Here is a 16,254-nt window from a genome sequence, read left to right as displayed (position 1 = left end):
AAAAATCAGTTGAGATAATTGTAACTTTAACTTTAATGAAATCGACAATTAAAAAGTAGATGTAGTTGTGTTGCCTTCAGTCATCATGAGAGCAGTCAATGTAGGTCGTTTGTGTAGAATATTTGTCATTGGTGACGATAATTATGACGTCAACATGTACGCAAATCAAATTCAGTGTTTCTCATTCGTGGTCATGCGCTTTTTAAATCGTTATCGCCATATTTTTTTTCTATCTTTAAAACCACATATAATATGTTAATGACAAATGGAAGATTAATAACTAGTCAGAATTTCTCATGTGTTCTATATTGAGGGGTTGGTGCTAAGCCCAAACACGTTTTTAAACTACGCAGATTTATAAAGGTCTTACACACTCTACATCAATTGCAAAATTAAATGACGTCTCAGAAAATTCGAAACGTCAGTAGGTGGGTAATGCAATTTACCTGGAGGACAAATGACTAGAAGCCATCGCGAAAATTACAAGCGATACATATCGTTACGGTTGTAGCAGTCGGAACATAGCAAGCTTTTAGACCTGCTTGAAAACTAGTCCAACATAACACAAAAAATGATAGTTAAATTTTGGAATAATGGATAAAGACAATACAGTAGATTTATGTAAATCGACATTTGAAAAGTAGTGTAGTTTTTGTTGTCTCCTGTCATTATTGTAGGGTTGTTGTTACTAGAGTGAAAATATCTATGTCTTGGTAGGAAGACATAATAAATATACCCTAAAACTTTAACTTTTTTATAATGAACTCCAATTGGGATCATTACTTTATGATAAAAGATAAAAGATGATCTGACAAAGACTAATGAAGTTTCTTCAAAACACTAGTGTTGTTCGAACTGTCACCAGTTATACAATTAGATAATAAATGCATTTATTGGGTTAGGGCAGTATTCGGTGATAAGTATAATTCCATCTATGTCCTAAATTTCATTTAATTCAGTTTTGTAACAAGTTCAGAACATACCCTAAAATTCAACCCCAACTTATTGGTTGGTTGTAAAAAAGGAGATATCTAAGAAGCTATAGAAGGTACACCCAGACAAGACTAGTTATTGACCTATACTCATTTAACCTATTGGAATGACGCTTTTAGAAAAAAATAATTTCAAGTATAAATGCATCATTGGTTTTGATGTTACTTTATCAAAACAGGTTGCGGTAGGGTTGAGCACTCACAAACATGAAAACTAAACCACCATAAACAAAGGACATATCCACAAAACGGTAAGTGTAGACACTTTTGCTGTTACTCGACTCAACCATGCTGGCGCAGAGTTGAGCGCTGACAAACATATTGGAATGTACACGTACCCGGCCACGACCTCTCTGTTTTTGTATCAATCTGATGAGTAAAGCCTTTTACAACTGATTAAATAGTTCGTTCTTATGTTGTACTGTAACACCACTGTCCCTTGTTAGGAGAGGGTTGGGATCCCGCTAACATTCTGTATATGTGCATGTCTCAAGTGAAGAGCCTGTAATTTAGTTGTTTTCGTTTGTTGCTGTGTAACATATTTGATTTTCGTTCATTTTGTTTTTGTACATTAATTAGGCCGTTAGTTTTCTCGTTTGATCTGTTTGAAAAGGAAGCAATTACTTTACTGTGGTATGATTTTAAGGGTCAAGCGATTGAGACCTGGCTTAGTCTGGCCCGTGGATATAAAATATCGACTGAGAGGAAGGTATTCTTTCTTGCATTCATAGTGGCTACGATGGCCGTTCATTTGTTAGTAAAAAAGCCGTCCTGGATGCGGACATACTCATTTACACTGTTAAAGATACACAGAATTTGAAGTCTTGCAAATAACAATGCAGAATATAGTATATTCCGTACCAGTGGAGTTAAAAGTCTGGGTATTCAGTATTTGTTTCCAAGTCAGACATTAATTACTTCCGCATCCCTTACAAGACCCACATACGAATGATCTGCTTTAGAAGATAAAAAGGCTCTCACCAGCAAGTCTTCTAGGCTGTTGGGCCTACGGAAAACCAGTACAGGTAGCTCGGAAAAGATCTTGGATAGTATAATATTAAAAAAGAAGATATAGTATGATTGCCAATGAGACAACTGTCCACAAGAGACCAAAATGACACAGACATTAACAATATAGGTAACCGTGCGGCCTTCAACAATGGATAAAGCCCATACCGCATATTGAGCTAAAAAGGCCCCGAAAAGACAATGCAAAACAATTCAAACGAGAAAACCGACGGCCTTATTTATATAAAAAAATTAACGAAAAACAAATATGTAATACATGAACCAACGACAACCACTGAATTACAGACTCCTAACTTGGGACAAAAGAAAGATAAGAAGTCAGCAATATCCTTTAACTCTACTTTCCGCTATATATAGATGATGTTCTTGCACTAAATAACGATGATCATGAGGAATGCATCTATCCCATCGAACGAGAGATAAAGGATACTACAGATACAGTTAAGTCGGCTTCATATCTTGACTTACATCTAAAATTGACAATGATGATCGGTTGAAAACAAAACTTTACGACAAAAGAGATGATTTCAGCTTTCCAATTGTGAACTGTCCATTTCTAAGTAACAACATTCCAGCAGCACCTGCATACGGGGAATATATCTCCCAATAGATGCGATATTCCCGTGCTTGGATTTCCTATCATGATGTTCTTGATAGAGGGTTGCTGCTCACAAGAAATCTATTAACCAAGAGTTCCAAATGGTGAAGTTGAAATCATCCCTTCGTAAATGTAACGGACGCCATCACGAGTTGGTTGACCGTTATGGAATAACCGTTTCACAAATGATATCGGATATGTGCTTTCGGTCGTAACTGTAATCCCCTTCCCTTTCATGTATTTAATGTATTGAGGCTAATTTCATTTAAAATGGGTATCATCGGGGTTGTATTATTTCTTGAAAATAGAAAGATATAGTTCTTCAAATGATAACTCTACATAGATATATAGATGAAGGTAGGATTGTTAACTGTGACATGTATGCGGACGAGCAATAATATTAATACTCTTAGACATCAAAATGTTATGCTAGCATTCTAGAATTGTATTCTTTCCAACGAATGCTGAAAAAGTGATCTTGTTTTAACCTCGCAGGCTTATATGTTATTTATAACTAATTGGACATTTTTTTCATACTTTTAATTCTGGAATACAAAAATTATGACCAGAATAAACTTAATGATCGTCGAACGACCCATTAAATTTGAAGTTGCACATAGGAAAGAGGGCGCAATAGAAACCCGTACGTAGTTTATTATCCCCTGTGCTTTTAGTTAAGATGTCAAAGAACAATTGTGTGAAATATTTCATCGCCGAAAATCTGTAATTTTTACGAGTTGTTTATATATTTTCCATTTAAGTAATAAAGGGTCCCTGGGGGGTCATCCCATACCCTTCAATTTGAAAATGTGGTTTTATCTTGTAATCGGTCGCGATCCACACCCCTAAACCTTATATATTTACTTGTATATGGCAATAACATAAATCAAATCAAAATTTTGGCAAATCCCCCACGTCACCTTTCCCCCTTTTGTTTGAGATTTTGTAAACGATCGAGATACCCATCCCTAAACCATATATATTCATGTATGGGACAATATAACAAATCAAATGAAATATAGGGGGAGTCACAATGGTCACCAAACACCTCCTGTTTGAGAACTTATAAACGGTCGCGATCCCCATCCCGAAACCATATATATTCATGTATGGGACAATATAACAAATCAAATGAAATATAGGGGGAGTCACAATGGTCACCCCAACACCTCCTGTTTGAGAACTTGTAAACGGTCGCGATCCCCGTCCCTTAACCATATATATTCATGTATGGGACACTATTACAGATCAAATGCAATATGGGAGAGTCCATGTGGTCACCACATCCTCGCCCTGTTTGAGAACTTGTAAACGGTCGAGGTTCCCACTTCTTAACAATATTTATTCCTGTTCATCTTTTCAAACAAATTTGAATGACATACAGGGTCAGTCTCTTATGTCTCGACTATGCATTTCACTTTACTAGACCAAACCAATGTGCGTTGGACTTTGCCAAATATCAGGCGACCGTAGGGATAACGAATTATTGGAGCTTTGTTTTGGAGATCAATATCCTGTTACAATTATTTATTGTTTATTATAAAATCTTATTGATGCAAAACACGTGTCAAGCTTAATTGAATTTACTGTATGTCAGTCGGATCTCATCTTTGATCCCTGTAGTAGTAAACATTTGTCTGATTTGTGTCTCATATATTTTGTACTGTAGAACCCAAACTCAGTGCTCTTTCCAGGGAAGCAAGTCCATTCATACTATTACAAACTTGTACTACACTGCAGACTCATCATTGAAAATATACATTGATATATGCGTAGCTTTTTAAAAACCTTGATAAAATATTAATTAATTTGCCTTAATAATCCATTCATTAAATAAACATCAGTTCACAATAAACGAATGCTTAATGTTTGTATTTTTTAAATCTTGAAAAAGAAAAATCGAAGCAACACTGCCACAGTTTTCCTAATTATGCCACTGTTACGACAGTACAGAATCTACAGATTCACATAATGAATTTGCGACGTGATTGACAAAAATCATAGGATGGTAGTAGCTAGTTCCTTTAGGTTTTATTGGATATCTATCATATTTGAAATTCATAAAGTTTGTTTCAATCAAAACAAGAAAACTGACGAAAGGTTATGGAAAAATAATACAAAGTATATACATAATAAACTAACACTTAAAACTGAGGTTTCAATCCAGCCTTTTCAGGTAAAGTTGAATTTTACTATTTTTGTGTTCCCTTCGATCATGTAAATACTCACGTGTTTAGGTTTTATATATCTTTGGCTTTCCCATCTTTTTGTTTGAGTGTTAACGATGAAGGAAAATCTAGAAAAGCACTTGGGACGCATGAAATAGATTTTTTTTCAATCAATGGATTTTTTTTGCTGTCCATTTATTGAAACTTAAGACAATTTGAAGGAAAAAAAACTCGTTAACATTTTTGTTATCGGTCATGTTCAATTTCAACCTAAATAAAAATTGTAACTGAATGACATTACATAGATTCACACTGGACTTCATTATGAGATTGGTTAACAAAAATCCTCATGTGTTTTTGTAAATACAGATATCTTTGAAAAACTGCACTTTTAATACATTCTTAGGGATTCTTTACACGGCTACTTTATGAGACTGTCATTATAAAGTGAGAGGATTAGCGCTATAGAACCAGGTTTAATCAACCATTTTCTACATTTGAAAATGCCTGTACCAAGTCAGGAATATGACAGTTTTCGTCAATTCGTTTTTGATGCGTTTTGTTATTTGATTTTGCCATGTGATTATGGACTTTCCGAATTGATTTTCCTCTAAGTTCAGTATTTTTGTGATTTGACTTTTTAGTTCATAAATAAAATACGACGTTATGTTTTTATACAAATCCTGGCACAATTAGGAGGCACTATATTGGGTCGGCTGATTTCTGTATTCTACATTTTTTATGTAATTTTTTGTTCCATTCTTTATCGCTTATTTTAATCCTTAATAATTAATTACACTTCTAATGCATACTAAGGGATTCATAACACGGCTACTTAAGTTAAGAAATATTCACTAATGCTGTGTATGAATATAAAGCTGTGGATACTGCAATATTGTGTAAAAATAATAGTTTTCTAGACGCCCATATGCATTAATTCATGAAAAATTTAACACAAATCTTTCCCACGAGAATGACGCAAATATATGAGGATATCAATGGAGAATTTTACTTTCTGTATTCTTAAGTTTGTTTCAGTTTGTTTGGGTCTATACTTTGCCATGTATTCTAATCTCTTAAAATCGTCCTTTTGATGCATCTTTTAAAAGTATCCCTTAATCGGCTGCGTAGGTTCAGAAATGCAACGTTATGTTGTTTATACAAATTCAATTGATATAAAAAGCTGTAATACTGCAACGTTTTGTAAAGACAACAGTTAGTTTTAAATGACACAAACACCTTATCAGATTATGGGTGGATTATGCTCATTTATGTATTCTGTAGACTTTATGTTTTTTTCAAGTTCTATCCTTTATCACTTATCCTATTTTTCATAATAATAGAAATAATAGCACCCAATTATTCCATATTCTTAATTTGTTGGAAAACTGTTATACATTCTATAAGTTTTTGTTTCATAGTGCTCTTTATTTTGTAAACACCATTCGGACCCTCATATATGACATTAAGTGTAACCCTTGTGTTACTTTCTATTATTTCCTGATACATATGATTAAAGTGGCTGATAGGCATGTTCACATTGTACTAGTTTTTTTAAATATTTCGCGGAAAAATTATATATGAGTACAGTGTCTGTTTAATTACCCTTTAGGTTATGACATCAGTTATAGTATTGAGACCAGCACTATACATGTATTCACAATATATGAATGTCTGCCTTCTGGTGGACACATATTATAGCAAGGTATGTGAAGTGACTTTGTTTATTAGATCATCATATATTACGAACAATATATACATTGTACATGATAAATAGAAATGTTGTATAGTAAGCGGTGATTAAGCAAATTTTTTTTACTAAACAACGCCAATAAATGAGTAAGGTAAGGCATTATAATTTAAGATTCCAAGCACCTATGATTGATAATAGGTATTTGTCACATATTCATGTTAATAAATAATAAAATAAACATTAAAAATACAAGACTTTTTATAATATAAGCAAGCCTCAAAATTAATTCATGTGGTTCCTTCCATCAGGGTTGGCCAGACTTTTACAAAAGCTACTGGTTAATTTATTCGTAGTTTTAAACACATTACTATCATTGATTAGACCCTTTGATATTTCGAAAACTATGTTAAAGATGATAACCTTTTTTATTAGTCATAAAAATACTTCAAACTACTGTGCTAAATCTGCGTCCTAATCACCCTAGGATTTCTCAACAATCATATCTATTAGATGCATTCTATCTTTTACAAAATGTACAACATATAATTTCATGTGAAATTCATGTCAAATTCATGTGAGTAAATTTTGCCTATGTACCCTTATCATGTTGTTTGAAACCCATCAAAAACTGTCATGCTCCCCTGTTGTCATACTGCATATCTGGAAGAATTTTGATTTCAACTGTGTTAGTTTACTCAATATTGATTAACATCAAAGAAATTACGGTTAAAATACATTTTCGTGTATTCCGTCTTTTGTCACGAACGTCTACATATATTTGTATATAAGACAGATAATAGTAAAGATAATGTAGATAAAATAAATATTCAGTGGATGTTATTTAAACAGACTGAAAACGAAGAGGTTATATATTGGAATTTAGCTTTCACCAGTTACCTTTAATACGAAGGTAACATCATGACCTCCGTGAATCCGACGGTATATCATGTATCCAAAGTCCGATTATGCATGTTAAATGAAATTATAACGGTCAGTGAAATACGACGATTTTTGACATGTAAATTAAAACGCTCATTAGTTCATATCTTAACTTTTTGTTGACGATCTATGCTTATAGTTAGCAATATAATCAATACAGAAATCTCTTACTTAAAGATGATTTCAGTTGTGACAGTAACAACTGGCAGAAATTATATCAAGTTTGAATTCACATTTGTCGGTGTTGTCTGAAAATGTAAAAATAACTGGCCATTCAAGATTTTATTTTTGAAAAAAAAAGTATGTGAAAAGCATACGGACATTCTATCGCACCTTTCAAGTTTTCAAAGATGCATGATCTAATAAATCTTGTTTCAAGCAAAATGATAAGAGTGGTTGGATAGTGTTTTATAGTTTAGAGGATACAAAATACAAAGCAAAGATCAACAAAAAAAATGACCTTGAACTGTGTCCTAAGTTTCCAATTTATGACTTTAAAATCATTAATGACCTGAAATCACTAACCTACCACTGTGAAAAATAGTGAATGAGAAATTGTAAAACATACTACTTTGATATTTAAGTTAGTACTCAAAATAGTTATAACTTGCTACATGTTCAGTTATCTGTCTTTAGACGGAAATCTCGTAAAAGTTTATCTTCAATCATATTATTACTACCGTAAGGCTACCCGTAATTGTAAACGTCCGCATTTGTTATTCTATGATTGATATGTTTATCTAATTGGTCAAACATGTAAATACCTCATATTTCCATATGCGTGTAGTATTGATGAAAGTTAAACTTAGAACACTACGTATTTAAATATTAAAGCTTTATAGAGCTAGTTTTTACTTGGTGCCTACATTTCCGACTCAAATATATCGGATAAAAATAACCTTTTCATGGTAGTGCATGCTCATTGTGTTTCACTAATTACCCATTTACTTAATATATACATATTACATTATGTCTATTGTCTTTATTAACTTATCAAATGTCTTGTGATATCAGTACTTAGTCTGCAGCGATATGGAGCTTCTGTGTATATATTGCCAATTATTGCCCCCGCTTTCAAAGGCGGACGATAAAAAGTGATGCTTTAGGTAGTCTGTCCGTCCATTTGTTTGTCCGTCTTCCACATTTCCGTAATGTCTAATGTTTCTCAATTTCTTGACATCATTGTTTGATATCACAGTCTTACCTATATGTTTTATTTTGTACCTCCTATTTTGTTTTGAGTCGGAATTCTATTTTTGCTTTCCCCTACCAAAGTTTGGAATTTGTAATTGTTTTATTTGGGGTTTTCCTTTTTTTTGGTATCTGTAACTTTTTCCAATCCCCTGATAACAATTTATTAAAACCTTCTAACAATCATAACAATTTATTTCTATTGTGCACTTTCTATCTTTTTTTTTATCAACATCTTTTTTTTTCGGGGGGGGGGGGGGGTCCAATACCAAGACGTTGACATTACAATTGATATATATAGGGACAGAAGTAGCCATGTTATATCAAGACCTCTTCCTAACCCCATGTTGACAATTTTAAACTTTCTAACAATTTTACCAACTACAAAGTTCTTGAGTGTACCATTTTTTTTATATATCAGAATAAAGTTCGCGCATTCCTTTAGCAAATCAAGTGAAAAAAAGTGCAAAGATTTAGCCCTTTTTCTCTTAATCTCCTAATCAGATTTTGATGACATTTTCTCAGAATCTTGACTATATAGTGCAATAGTGGATTTCCTACCATTTTCATTTGAATTTGTTTTTTTGCGGTTTCTGTCAGGAAATAATATACATTAAATTAATTTTGTGAGATTTGACTCAGTAAGTTTAATTTATTATGGTTTTGATTTTGAAAAGATGTTTTTTTTGTATGCATCTCTTTTCAAATGTATATAAAACTTTGAAATCGAAGTTGGTAATCGACTATAGAAGTATGTTTCCTGTCATCCTATCTTACCAACACCTGGATATTTGTCAACTTTTGTTGCAATTTATGCTGACTTACTGAATGTTAGTTTCATTATTTGACATATTTTAATATCAGTGATTACTTCGAGCATGCTTTGCAATTCCTTTTTACAGTTGAATCATAACATTTAATATCTGTTTTATATATTTGTATGATAAGTATCAAGAATATTAATCTATCCTAATATGTTTGTCGTTTCAGTATATCAAAATTTCGTACAAATTACTTTGAAATCGTTTCGATAAAAAAAGAATAGTGAAATATAGCTTTAAATTCTTCGATGAGGAGGTCATTCCTATTGTCTTCCCAAATAATCTTCAACTTAAGATTTTGATGTTTTATATATCAACAGCTTATTTGACAAAACATGCATGTAACACCCAAAAAATAAGGTAACGACGGAGACGAAACACGTGTCTTGCGTAAATATACAATTTTAATCCTGGTATCTATGCTGAGTTTATTATAAAACCATGAGCTGTGAACTATTTTTCTTGAACTGAATATTTTAACATTCTGATGATGGCATTTTATTCAGGTTAAATATAACAACACATTTCATGTATTGAAGCTAATTTCATTTAAAATGAGTACATCGGGGTTGTATTATTTCTTGAAAATAGAATGATACAATTCTTATAATAATAATATGTAGATGATGGTAGGATTGTTTACTGTGACATGTATGAGGGCGAGCAATAATACCTATTAGACATCAAAATGTTATGCTAGCATTCCAAAATTGTTTTCTTTCCAACGAATGCTGAAAAAGTGCCATTGTTATAACCTAGCAGGCTTATATGTTATTTATAACTAATTGGACATTTTTTTCATACTTTTAATTCTGGAATACAAAAAATATTGCTTTAATAAACTTTAATGATCGTCGAACGACCCCTTAAATTTGAGGTTGCACATAGGAAAAAGGGCTCAATAGAAACCCGTACGTAGTTTATTATTCCCTGTGCTTTTAGTTAAGATGTCAAAGAACAATTGTATGAAATATTTCAGCGCTGAAAATCTGTAATTTTTCCGAGTTGTTTATATTTTTCCATTTACGTAATAAAGGGTGAGTCCCTTGGGGGTCATGCCATACCCTTCAATTTGAAAATGTATTTCTGTTTTGTAATCGGTCGCGATCTACACCCCTAAGCCATATATTTACTTGTATGGGACAATAACATAAATCAAATGAAAATTTTGGCGAATCCCCGACGTCACCTTTCCCCCTTCTGTTTGAGAACTTGTAGACGGTCGAGATCTCTACTCTAAACCACATATATTCAGGTATTGGACAATACAGCAAAATCAAATGAAACTTAGGGGAGCCCATGAGGTCACCCCATCACCTCCTGTTTGAGAACTTGTAAACGATCGAGATCCCCATCCCTAAACCCTATATATTCATGTATGGACAGTATAACAAATCAAATAAAGTATAGGGGGAGTCACAATGATCACCCCATCATCTCCTGTTTGAGAACCTGTGAATGGTCCCGACCCCCATCCCTAAACCATATATATTCATGTGTGGGACAATATAACAGATCAAATGCAATATGGGGTCAGCACATCTCCTCCCTGTTTGAGAACTCGTAAACGGTCGAGGTTCCCACTTCTTAACAATATTTATTCCTGTTCATCTTTCAAAAAAATTTGAATGACATACAGGGTCAGTCTATTATGTCTTAACTATGCATTTCACTTTACTAGACCAAACCAATGTGCATTGGACTTTGCCTAATATAGGGCGACCATGGGAATAACGAATTATTGGAGCTTTGTTTTGGAGATCAATATCCTGTTACAATTTTTCTTGTTTATTATAAAATCTTATTGATGCAAAACATGTGTCAAGGTTAATTGAATTTACTTTATGTCAGTCGGATCTCAACTTTGATTCCTGTAGTAGTAAACATTTGTCTGATTTGTGTCTCATATATTTTGTACGGTAGAACCCAAACTCAGTGCTCTTTCCAGGGAAGCAAGTCCATTCATACTATTACAAACTTGACTAGGGGTATGTCAAAGAATGTCTCGTCCTTTTTCTAAAAAAGTTCATCGGAAGGTACCAAGACCTTGATGAAGAATATTCCGTATCAACTTCTAAAATAATACACGATGGTCTTGATGTACAGATTCTGCGTACTGATGTTGTTTATCCTCTCAACAACGAGTTTTATTGTTCTGTCATTTATCTTTGTTATATTATTAATATTACTTTTACTGTTGAATGGTTTTATGTGATATCCGTTTGATGTGGCTCGGTACTTATATATTTCGTCAATGTGTTTGTATTGGCTTTCATTTTTTGGTGGTTTGTTTTGTATATGCGAATTTTTGTATTTCTTTTGTTCTTATAACGTGACTCTGTCCTTTAAAAGATCCCGTCAGTATGATATTGTTCTAGTATATGTCATTATGATATATTTCTAATATGAATTACTATATACGTTGAACCACAAACGTCAACATCATTCAACCGCGTAGTGGAATCAACTATTTTTGGATTCTTATAAATTCTATATATAACTTTTGGACTAGTTTAAATCTCGGTCCATTTCTGAAATTTATTCTTACATACTTTTGATTTTTTAACCCTGTATGCTTACATTGCCTATGTAAATTTTAAAATTGTTTGTTTGCACATTGAACGACAAATTTTTAAGACGTATAAAAACAATTCTGGCGTCAGACACTCAAATCAATCAATGTGTTCGAAGATAGTAGATGTTTTTGTGTTCTGTTCGGACTTCTCTTGAACTGAATTTTAATGTGCGTATTGTTATGCGTTTACTTTTCTACATTGGTTAGAGGTATAGGGGGAGGATTAAGATCTCACAAACATGTTTAACCCCGCCGAATGTTTGCGCCTGTCCCAAGTCAGGAGCCACTGGCCTTTGTTAGTCTTGTATTATTTTAATTTTAGTTTCTTGTGTACAATTTGGAAATTAGTATGGCGTTCATTATCACTGAACTAGTATATATTTGTTTAGGGGCCAGCTGAAGGACGCCTCCGGGTGCGGGAATTTCTCGCTACATTAAAGACATGTTGGTGACCTTCTGCTGTTGTTTTTTTATTTGTTCGGGTTGTTGTCTCTTTGACACAATCCCCATTTCCATTCTCAATTTTATCTGTTAAATAGTTCCTTTTAAAATTGTTATACGATGATGACTGATGTACCCATATTTTGACTATTTTATTTATTGTGTCTTTTTATTTAACGCATCAATGTAAATATAACGGAATTTGATGAGAGTGTCATTAAAATGAGAGGGTTTGCGCTATAGAACCATTTTTAATCCACCACTTTCTACATTTGAAAATGCCTGTACCAAGTCAGGAATATGACAGTTCTTGTCCATTCGATTTTGATGTGTTTTGTTATTTGATTTTACCATTTGATTATGGACTTTCCGAATTGATCATCCTCTAAGTTCAGTATTGTTGTGATTTTACTTTGTACTACGTACACTGCAGATTCATCATTAAAAATATACCTTGATAAACTATAAATTAATTCACTAAATAAACATCAGTTCACAATATACAAATGTTTAATGTTTGTACTTTTCAAATCTTGAAAAATAGAAATAAAAGCAACACTGCCACAGTTTTACTCACTTATGCTGAGTATAAATATAAAGCTGTGATACTGCAACATCGTGTAAAGATAATAGTTTTCTAGACGCCCTTATGCATTAATTCGTGAGAAATTGAACACAAATCTTTCTCCCGAGAATGACGCAAATATATGAGGATCACAATACTAGAAATAATAGCACCCAATTATTCCATATTCTTAATTTGTTAGACAACTGTTATATATTTTATAAGTTTTTGTTTCATTGTACTCTTTATTTTGTAAACACCATTCAGACCCTCATATCTGACATTAAGTGTAACCCTTGTGTTACTTTCTACTATTTCCTGATACATACGATTAAATTGGCTGATAGGCACGTCAACATTGTACGATAAGCTTTTTATAAATTTCGCGGAAAATTTATATATGAATACAGTGTTTGCTTAATTACCCTTTAGATTAAGACATCAGTTACAGTATTGAGACCAACACTATACATGTATTTACAATATATGAATATCTGCCTTCTGGTGAGACACTAGTATAGCAAGGTACATGTATATGAAGTGAATTTGATTATTATATCATCATATTTTACGACAAATATATACATTGTACATGATGAATGGAAATGTTGTCGAGTAAGCGGTGATTACGCAATTTTGTTTACTAAGCAACGCCAATAAAGTAGTAAGGTAAGGCATTATAATTGAAGATTCCAAGCACCTATGATTGATAATAGGTATTTGTCACACATTCAGGTAAATAAATAATAAAATAAACATTAAAAATACAAGACTTTTTATAACATAAGCAAGCCTCAAAATTATTTCATTTGGTTCCAGCAGTCCCATTATATGTCACTGGAAACTACAAGTTTTAGAAGAATAAGAAAAACATCTAAACTAGATTGAAACATAAATTGTGTTTTCAGCAATAATCTGTTCAACATTTTTAATTGTAAAAAAACCTACTTTGATATTTAAGTTAGTACTCAAAATAGTTATAACTTGCTACATGTTCAGTTATCTGTCTTTAGACGGAAATCTCGTAAAAGTTTATCTTCAATCATATAATAACTACCGTAAGGGTACCCGTAATTGTAAACGTCCGCATTTTTTATTCTATGATTGACATGTTTATCTTATTGGTCAAAATTGGTCATTAAACTAACTACATAGTTCTTGAGTGGACCATTTTTTTTATATATCAGAATAAAGTTTGCGCTTTCCTTTAGCAAATCAAGTGAAAAAACAGTGTAGAGATTTATCCCTTTTTTCTCCTAATCTCCTAATCAGATTTTGATGACATTTTCTCAGAATCTTGACTATATAGTGGAACAGTGCACTTCCTACCATATTCATTTGAATTTGTTTTTTGCGGTTTCCGTCAGGAAATAATATACCCTAAATTAATTTTGTGAGATTTGGTCTCACATCACTCAGTAAGTTTAATTTATTATTTTTTATTTTTATTTTGAAAAGATGTTTTTTTTTGTATGCATATCTATTCAAATGTATATAAAACTTTGAAATTGAAGTTGGTATTTTATATAATCAACTATAGAAGTATGTTTCCTGTCATCCTATCTTACCAACACCTGGATATTTGTCAACTTTTGTAGCAATTTATGCTGACTTATAGTATGGGCTTAAAATGGGGGTGGGGGAGGGTATCTGCACATTGCCATTTCTCGATGAACGTTTATCTTTTCACCGATATCACGAAACACAGTTAATAACGAATTCTTTTCACGGCTGCATAAAAATGGCAAAACACGTTGCACGAAAATGACCAGTTACCACCCTCTTATAGGGTTTTGTCTATATATATGTGTTTGTTATATAATAATTGCTCTAATTTTTAACGATTCGTCTACATCTCCGTTTCCCAATAACTGTCTACATTTCTTTCATTAATTTATGTTATATACAAATGTAATATAAATATATATAGCTTTTCTATTCCACTGAAAACTACACACATCCTTCCATGTTATAAATTATATTCAACTTGTAGTTTCCTTAGATGTAAACAAACTATATAAGTGTTCCAAGTAAACAACTTGTAAATTAAATACTTTTAAATTAAAAGGTCAAACGAATCATAAAGATTAAGACCATTGAGGGCCTTAACATCCATTAACTATACGAACTATTATTTTACAGGGCATGAATAAAATAAACATACACAAGGCGTATAAGTAAATTCGTAGGGTTTAAATATTCAATCAAAGAAGGACAATTTGTGATATACTGTGGATTCATTCTTTTTCGTGGGCACCAATTATCGTGAATTAAGGAAAACTGTTTCTTTGATATTTAATGTCATGGTATTGCCAAAGTCTACGTACAATCATATGGAAAATATGTCCTTCTTTGAACATTTAATTTCGTGGTTCACTTGTACCAAACAAATCCACGAAACTTGATATCAAAAGAATAATAATGAATCTACAGTACATTATCCTGTGTTTCGACTGTTAGTATATTTCATACGAGTAAAGAACTGATGGTTTTGAATTGGGAAGTCTATAAAAAAAATCAAAATCAGTATATTTTTATTCTTTCTAGATATGACAACAAAGGATAATTACTTCAAGATAGTGGTTCTTATAGTTGAAACAGCATGTAGTGTTATCTGGAACTATATGAAACAAAACATTCTCGGTTCTTTAAGTTTTGAATCATTTTTGAATTTAAAGGAGGTTAAGCACAAATTAGTTCATGTGTATGAAAAACGTGAATGCTGTGAATGTGGGTCAGATAAGATAATAGGAGAAAGATTGATAGCAAAACAACAGTTACTCGTACTATATGAATCTGACGAAACGAAACAAATTCAAAGTCACAAAGAATATTCTCATGGTAAAGTGATTAAAGTATGCATTTGTAATTATCATGCAAAACAGAATATAGATATCAAAGTCCTTGATATAACACTCGCAAACTACATTATTAAAAGATGTGGAAAAGGCGAGAAAGGGCTAAATACTTGGATGACACAAATAAAAGATTTGCGAAATGAAATATTCCATCTGTCAGATATAAAAGAACTAAAAGATGACGAATTTAAAAACAAATGGAAAATAATAGAAGGTTCTATATTAGGAATAGCTAATCTGATAGAAAAAGAATATGTTGAGGAAACTAAACAAAGGATTATTCGGACAAAGCAACTCACATTTATTCCTGCGTATATGTTTAATTATGAGATTCTTTGTCGTGATTACTGGAAAATGAAATGTGCTGAATTTGAGGTAAGATAA

The 16,254-nt window shown here is 32.4% G+C and overlaps 1 protein-coding gene across 1 annotated transcript; it reads left to right on the top strand.

Moving 5' to 3' along the window:
- The first annotated feature begins 6,351 nt into the window (after positions 1 to 6,351).
- Positions 6,352 to 16,254, top strand: LOC134692600 (uncharacterized). Its single transcript, XM_063553058.1, has 2 exons — positions 6,352 to 6,492; positions 15,560 to 16,254. The coding sequence occupies exon 2, from the start codon at positions 15,562 to 15,564 to the stop codon at positions 16,252 to 16,254; it is 693 nt and encodes a 230-aa protein (XP_063409128.1). The 5' UTR covers positions 6,352 to 6,492; positions 15,560 to 15,561.

This window comes from Mytilus trossulus, chromosome 12 (genome assembly GCF_036588685.1).
Source record: "Mytilus trossulus isolate FHL-02 chromosome 12, PNRI_Mtr1.1.1.hap1, whole genome shotgun sequence".
NCBI classification, from domain to species: domain Eukaryota; kingdom Metazoa; phylum Mollusca; class Bivalvia; order Mytilida; family Mytilidae; genus Mytilus; species Mytilus trossulus.
This window is presented reverse-complemented; position numbering and strand designations above follow the sequence as displayed.

Bases quoted from the DNA above. Each gene is read 5' to 3' on its own strand.
- LOC134692600 (XM_063553058.1), top strand. From the start codon at position 15,562: ATGACAACAAAGGATAATTACTTCAAGATAGTGGTTCTTATAGTTGAA.